This window comes from Octodon degus, unplaced genomic scaffold (assembly GCF_000260255.1).
Source record: "Octodon degus isolate 3935 unplaced genomic scaffold, OctDeg1.0 scaffold00112, whole genome shotgun sequence".
NCBI lineage: Eukaryota > Metazoa > Chordata > Mammalia > Rodentia > Octodontidae > Octodon > Octodon degus.
The window spans coordinates 7,658,806-7,667,121 of NW_004524688.1; the positions used below are offsets into that span (position 1 = coordinate 7,658,806).

General features: G+C 41.4%; 1 protein-coding gene across 2 annotated transcripts in view; it reads right to left on the reverse strand.

Moving 5' to 3' along the window:
- Rptor (regulatory associated protein of MTOR complex 1) overlaps positions 1–8,316 on the reverse strand; it is a 427,093-nt gene that overhangs the window by 205,668 nt on the left and 213,109 nt on the right. For both annotated transcript variants that reach the window (XM_023699242.1, XM_004639505.2), the window contains exon 5: positions 1,164–1,310. In XM_023699242.1, the coding sequence (XP_023555010.1) occupies positions 1,164–1,310 (147 nt within the window). The remainder of the gene's footprint in view (positions 1–1,163; positions 1,311–8,316) is intronic.

Sequence of the window (8,316 nt, forward strand, 5' to 3'; positions counted from 1 at the left end):
GAGGAAGAGGAAGAAGAGGAAGAAGAGGAAGAAGAAGAAGAAGAAGAAATCTTTGCAATGTTTATTGCTTGATATAAAGAAACACAAATTACTTCTCAGTGCTTTGGACTGTTAGTGTTCATTACACAATCTACCCTTTGGTAAACCCAGATGAAATGCCTGAGAATAAGGTAAAATTTGATCTTTGCCTCCCCTTATTATAAAATGCAAAACAAAGACACAGGCAAACAAACCTGTGGCTCTCAGTGCCACTTCCAAGGACAAAAAGCATTGTATTTATCAGCAATTCATATGCAGTGTTCTGCATAAAGACTTAATTCACATATATGAAATATTAAACTATAGACATGTTAACTGTAAATTCTACCAAATAGAATTTTAAATTTTGATACTGATTCTTTCAGCATTATCCTCTGATGAAATGTGAAAAAAAAATACATTAAAATTGAATAGACCCCAAAAGGCTTGAGGAAACATACTAAAGAACATTTTTTGTTCCTGGATTGAGAATTTCCTGCATTGCAACCAATCAGAATTCATGGCCCCCTAGAGGCTGCAGAATATTTTATTCTGACACTCCTGTGCAAGCCACAGGATGGAGGCCTCTTAATTGAAACAGCCCCCTCAATTTCTCTTCAGAGTTCACCATTTAATTCAAGCATCAAATATTAATTAAAACAACCAGGCAAAATATCACCTCATTATCTGAGCACCACACAGGCTTGCTGGTTCCTTATAGGAGAGCTATTGCTAACAGCTGTTTTTGGTTTTAACCACCTAGCTTGGTGGTTTTGGTCAGAAAAACTCAAAAGAAAAGAATAACAAATATGCTAGTGAAAATGATGACTAGAATTGAAGAAATGGTTCTATTTCTCCTAAAACAAATCTGTATTACTTTAACACTATCCTACAGGCAGAGACCAATGAAACACAAACCAACTCTGTTAATGGTATCTGTTACTATTCAGATTAAATGACATCATGTGCAATGGGATGTAAAACAGGTTCATCAAGCTTGTACTGAGAACCTCCCCAGAACCCATCAAATATGCCAGATCACTCACAGAATATGGAGGCCTTCCTCATTCTACAAAGCCTAGTACCTAGACCTCTCACCCAACCCTTAGCCCTGGGAAATAAAAAGGAAACCCAGCCACACTTGCCTCCAGCTCTTGTTCCCTCTGCAAAGCAAACTGCTTGAAGGACTTGACGATCAGGCCAGCATTGGAGCAGTCATAGACGAAGATGGATGGGCTGCCCATCCATGTCTGTAGGTCATAGATGGACAGAGGGATATACTGTGTATAGTTCTGGAAACAAAGAAAAGACAAGGGTTATTGTTATGATTTGTGTCTAGTTGTACCCCCAAAGCCTCATGCAGTCATGGGGTGGCTTTGGGAGATAGTGATTGATTCATGATCCAATGCTAGGATTATGGGTGTGAGTGCCCTAAAGCAGATATTCTGCATTACAATGTGAGAATGGGAGAGAGGCTAGCTAGCTAGCTAGCTGCCTGAGCTGCAGCTTCTACTTTTGCTCTTTGCCACCTCCATGAAAGGCTGCTCTGTACCATGTGCTCAGGCCCTACCAGCCCTGCCCCCAGGGCAGGCTGAGCTGGCCAGAGTCTGGGCATGGTGGCACAAGCCTGTACTCCCAGCGCTGGGGAAGCTAAAAGCAGTAGGATCACCACAAGTCCAAGCTGCGTAGTGAGGCCAGGGAGATGGTTCCAGTGGAATACATGCTTTCCTGGCAAGCGCAAGGGTATGAATTCAATCCCCGGTTCTGTCAAAAAAAAAAAAAAAAAAAAGTTCAAAAGAGGAAAAAAAACAGAGTAACAAGCTGCGTAGTGAGACCCTGCAACAACAAAATACATTAAAAAACAAAGAAGAAGTAGCAGTAACAGGCAGCAGGGGATGTAGCTCAGTAGTAGAGCATTTGCCTAGTATGTAAGGCCCTGAGATCAATCTCTAGTACCACCAAAAAAAAAAAAAAAAGAAAAGAAAAGAAAAAAAGGAATAACATATGCTCTTCAGACATGTTCTTCAGTTTAATTCTTATAAAACTATAAATGACAACAAGCCAGACACCTTCCTATCTTTTCATATGGTAGGTATCATACTCCAGCAATGCCAACCAGAGACTAGATCGATTTTCCCATTCACTTCTGCAGTCCTAGAGCTGTTTTATAGGTGCCCCAGCTTCAGCAGCTCTTTGTAGGCTTGTACCCACTACTCCATGCATCCCAACCCTCACTTATCACCTTACAGGATATGTGTGCCATTAACACCATCTCTCCATAGCTGTTCTGTGGTTATAAGACACAGTGCCTCATTTACACAGATCTGCTTTGAAAAATTTATCAAGTACTCAAATGTGCATGATACCATAGATGCCCACAAGTGCTTTATTTTCTAGCTGATTTTTTATAATCCCACACAGCAACACAAGTGGGTTTGGCCTTGTAAATTTTTTTTTTCTGTATTTTAGGAAAGGGTCTACAGGGTGTTCAGGGTAGACTGGACTTATAGTGATTCTCCTGTTTACAGCCTCCCAAGTGCTGGGATTACAGGTGCGCCACCATGCCTAGTCTTAACTGCCTTCTCAGCGTGTCTTGGGGGCACGGCAGGCCCAGGGATCCAACCCTGGCCCCTGTCTCTGTTTGCAGGTGCTTTAATCCACGGAGTTATTTTGGCCTTATAAATTTTTTTTAAAATCACAATACAGTAAACTATTAACACTAACCTACTAAGTGAGACACTTTTTCGACACCCAATTCTGTTCTGAAAAGACTAATGATTACTTGTAAGCACAGCGGGGAATATTCTTATCTCATAAGAAAAATGTCCACTCAATATTTTAAAGCAACTCTTCAAGAATATTTTCACTTATCTTTCCGTGGACATCAATGATGTAAGTGGAAAAACTGACAGAAATAAAATTTTGCACACTCAGATTAAAGGTGAGATCATTTCTTAGCACTTGGAGCCAACATGGCCTCTGGTATGCTTTATGGTTCAGCAGGAAGTCAAGAAGATCCAACAAGACCTGGAGAAATGTGGCAGAGTGGCCCCACAGAAGCTCGAGCAACAGGGACAGTAAAGCACAGTGTGCAAATCACCTCTCGGATGGGACAATGTAATGTGCCACCAGCAGAGGTGTGCAACATCTACAGCAGGAGGAAGGCCACTCTGTGTACACTCTGCCATTTCATTTTGTGACACTGTCCTTATTTGGTGGATTGTTTACAATCACTGCAATCTGTGAGGAAAACACCTGGAAAAGTTCTCTAAGTAAACTCTCCCTGAAAGATCTAAAGATGCCAATTCTCCCCTAATGAGTCCATACCATCAAAGCAAGCACAATCAAAACACACACAGGAGTATCCTTTGAAGGAATCTGACATGATTCTAAAGTGAGTACATATGAGAAATGCACAAAATTAGAAAAAAAAATTAAGAATAATCACTACTCAGCACCATCAGATATTAAATACACTATAAATTTGTGGTAATTACAGGTCCTTCCTGGACCCTAATAAGAGACAAACAAATCAACAAAACAAAAAGCCCAGAATAGACCCACATACATAAATATAATGACAGTGGCATTTTAAATCAGTAAAAAAGGAATGAACAATTCAACGAGTGATATTGGAGAATTTAATTAAACATCTGATATTGCCACCTTAAATTCTATTAAAAAAAAAACAATATGTGAACTATGAAACCCAAAGGGCTTAGAAAAGTCTTCATAAATCAAAAAACCTAGAAGTCTTGCAGAAATGGACCAACAGATACAATGATCTAAAAAAAAAAATTCTGATAAAAGTACAGAGCAGTGGGCCAGGGAGATGGCTTAGTGGAATAAGCGCTTCCCTGGCAAGCGCAAAGCCCTGGGTTCAATCCCCAGTTCCGCCAAAAACAAAACAACAACAAAACAACAAACAAAAACACAGCAGCCGGGCATGACATACATTTGTGATCCCAGTATTTAGGAGGCTGAGGCAGGAGGATCACTGAGTCCACACTTAACCTGAATTACAGAGTGAGACCCTGTCTCAAAAAGGAAAAAACAAAAACAAAAAAATATATCTATACATAGCAATGAATGGCAAGCTCATCAGAAGAGTGACAGAATTTATACTTGAAATATGTGTATATAAGCTTCTGCTACAAATCAAAAAAGACAACAAACAAAACTGGTAAGAGATCCAAGTAGTCAATCTACAGAGCAAATGTGAATGATTAGTGATTATAAACCAGGTTTTACACTTTCAATTGACCATGGAAATGTAAACTATGAGAAGCAGTCTATCCTATGTATATATCCATCTATCCATCTACCCATTACCCATCATCTATCCATCCATCCATCCTTCCATCCATCCAACCATCCATCCATCCATCCTATTGTGTTTTCATTCAGCAAACTGCAAAGAAAGATAAAGAATAGGTAATATCCTATGTTGACAAGGATGTGTTGATTTGTCATTAACAGGGCACTTATTTAATGGTGTGAATGGAAACTGACAAAGTGCTTTGGAAGACAAGTTGATAGTATTGATAAAACTTTAAAATGTACATTCATTTTAACTACTTCTAGACGTCCACATTTTAGAAATACTACTATTTACACAGAGATACTGGCACTAGGAAAAAACTGTAAACTATCTGGATGCCACCATACAAAGAATAGGGATCTAGCTATTTGTTTTCCCTCTCTTCTCTGTTGAGGAGACTCTTAGCTGAATACATTGACCAATTTCCTTTGCAGCTAAGTTCCCTCATGATGCTGCATTCTATCCAATGCGACATGAGTAGAAGTGATGTGTTCACATTATAGATGTTGCCATCAGTGCCCATTCTGGAGGTCATAGATGTGGTAAACAACTCAAACACTGCTGAGGATGACAGGTGAAGTACAGCAAGAGCTGAGAGATGGAAGGATCCTAGGCCCAAATGGCAATCAAATTCCAAAATACAGTAGCTTAACCTAGAGCCTTCCTGGACCCTAATACATCCAACATAAAAGGAGCAATAGGCATGCTGCATATGTGGTACATTCCTGTGCCTCCAGCTACTCAAGAGGCTGAGGCAGGAGGGCAGCTTGAGTCAAGGATTTCAAAGACCGCCTGGGAAGCATACCAATGCTCTGTCTCAAAATACAGCTACTTTTATATGCACTCATAGAATGATGTCAGGGGCTTATTGTGGTTTTTTAAATATAAATCTGAGGACCCAGTCCTAGCCGAGGCCCGGAGAGTGTGTGGGAGAGCTTCCCGCTACCCTGCGCCTGCAGGACCTACTACTGGTCCTAGCCCAGGCGCAATGTGGGAAAGACCCTCTTGCACCTCCTTGGAACGCCCCCCACCACTCTGCAGCACCTCCCGAACCCTGCCCGTCAAGTAAGAATTTCTGCCCTGTTCTGGGAACCCCCATACCCAATCCTAGCCCAGGCCCAGTGAGTGTTTGGGAGAGTTTCCCACTACCTGAGCCCGCAGAACCTAATACTGGTCCCAGCCCAGGCGCAGCATGGGTGAGACCCTCTTTCACCCCCTTGGGATGCCCCCCACCACTCCGCAGCACCTCACCACCATGCCCGCCCAGTAGGAATTTCTGCCACGTTTTGCGAACCCCCAGACCCAGTCCTAGCCCAGGCCCAGTGAGTGTGTGGGAGAGATTACTGCTACCCTGCGCCAGCGGGACCTAATACTGGTCCCAGCCCAGGCGCAGCATGAGTGACACTATCTTCCTCCCCTTTGGGACGCACCCGACCACTCCTCAGCACCTTCCCCACCCCGCGCGCCCAGTAGGAATTTCTACCGCGTTATGGGAACACCCAAACCCACTCCTAGCCCAGGCCCAGTGAGTGTGTGGGAGAGCTGCCTCTCCCCCCTACTCCAACTTGTCCCCTCCAGGCTCAGCTCAAGACTGGCATACAGGCCTGGGGTGCAACCCTGCAGCTGCAATACCTGCAGAGAGTGTAGAGGATAGAACCACTCAGAAAGTCCAGGAGCAGAACATCTTGCTAGAGGGACACAACAGGTTCACCCCCAAGGGCAGCAGCAGGAAGGAGCTAAGCACAGCAGACAGACCCAAGCCAGGCACAGTTGGATAAATCCAAACTTTGTAGATATGCATGTGAACTTCAGTACGTGCTAAGGTTACAACTACAATGAAGATCTACAACAAAGGTCAGAAGACAGTGCTACGCAAAATGACGAGAAGGAACAAAATGCAATCTCAGAACCCAACCCCACCCGTAACAAGTACAGAGGACACTAACACAGAACAAATTGGGAATCACACAGCTGAAAGCAATGAATCAACGACTTCTGAAATAAAAAAACAGCTGCAGAAAGGTATAGAGGAACTCAGATTAGAAATGAAAAAAGCAATTCCTGAATTAATAACATCTGCAGTAAAGAATCAAATACAGAAACATACGGAGGAAACCGAATGCCCACTTAGAAGAAGTGAGGAGGACACTAACTCAGCTCAAATGCATGAATTAATAGCATCGATAGTAAATAAGCAACAGCAGAAAGATATAGAGGAACTCAGAGTACAATTCTTTTCTGAAATAAAACAAGAATTCTCAGAACTCATAGCATCCGAAGTAAAGAATAAAACTACAGAAACATAGGGAGGAAACCCAATCTGAAAAAAACACTGCAGTAAAAGAATTTATAACTGCTTCTAAAGAAGACATCGATAAAAAAAATAGAGGAGATTAGAAAAATGACGGATTCCTTGAATGAGCAATACAGGAAAGAAATAGATCGCGTGAAGCAGAGTCAAAGAGACATAGAGAAAATTAAAATCTCAATCACAAGCTTGCAAAACCGTTTAAGTGAAAGTGAAGACAGAGTTTCAGATCTTGAAGATGCTGGTGCGGCTAGTGAAAAGGTCAGAAAGGATCTCTTAAAAACAACGAGGATACAGAAAAGAATAATCCATCACCTGCAAGATGATGCAAAGATGAACAATGTGAGACTAACAGGCATCAATGAGAAAGAAGTCAATACAAATGACATTTAAAAAAATATGGGCAGAAGTAATAGCAGAAAACTTCCCAAATATGAGGAAACAATCTGATATTCAGGTAACTGAAGCATACAGAATGCCAAGTAACCTCAATCCAATGAAAAACACACCAAGACATATAATAGTCAAGATCCCAGAAATTCAGCACAAGAATAATATACTCAAAGCCGCTAGAGAAAAGAAGCAGATTACATTCAAAGGAAAACCCATCAGAATTACGGCCAACTTCTCTTCACAAACCGTGAAGGCAAGAAGAGCATAGAGCTGAGTACTTCAAGTCCTCTATGAAAACAAATTCCAGCCCAGACTACTATCCCCTGCAAAACTCACTTTCAAGTTGGATGGAGAAGTGAAATACTTTCATGACATAAAACAGCTAAAGAATTTCATGATGACAAAGCCAACACTACACAGGCTACTGAAAGATGTTCTAGAGAGGGACCAAAATGATCAGAACTCCACGAATGAGATCAGAAGCAAACAACTAAACAGGCCAAGCCATTAAACACAGGAGAAAAAGGAGTAAACGATAACAGGTAAATAACATGGCAACTGTAAGCCAACACATCTCTATTCTAACCACCAATGTAAATGAACTCAATTCATCAATTAAGAGAAATAGACTGGCACAGTGGATTAGGAAACAAAATCCAACAATATGCTGTATACAAGAAACACATTTAACTCATAAAGACATTCATTGGCTGAAAGTCAAAAGATGGAACACAATACTACATGCCCCTGCACCTCAGAAAAAAGCAGGGGTAGCAATCCTATTCTCAGACAGTCTCAACTTCAAACCAACAATAATCAAGCGAAATAAAGAAGGCCACTATATACTGGCTAGGGGAAAAATTCAAGAGGAAGAGGTAACACTCATAAATATGTATGCACCAAACACAGGAGAACCCAACTATATAAAGCAAAACTTTTTTTTTTTTTTTTGTAGAACCAGGGATTGAACTCAGATCCTTGCATTTGCCAGTCAAGCACTTATCCTACTGAGCCATCTCCCTGGCCCCAGCAAATCTTAATTCACATGAAAAATCTAATATCCAGTATCACAATTTTAACAGGAGACCTTAACACCCCCTTATCACCAAAAGATAGGTCAACCAGACAAAAACATAGCAAAGAAATAACAGATCTGAACCAGAGCTTGAAACAAATGCACTTGGTGGACATATGCAGTGTTCAACCCAAACACAGCTGAATACACATTTTTCTCAGCTGCACATGGGTCATTTTCTAAAATAGACCACATACTGGT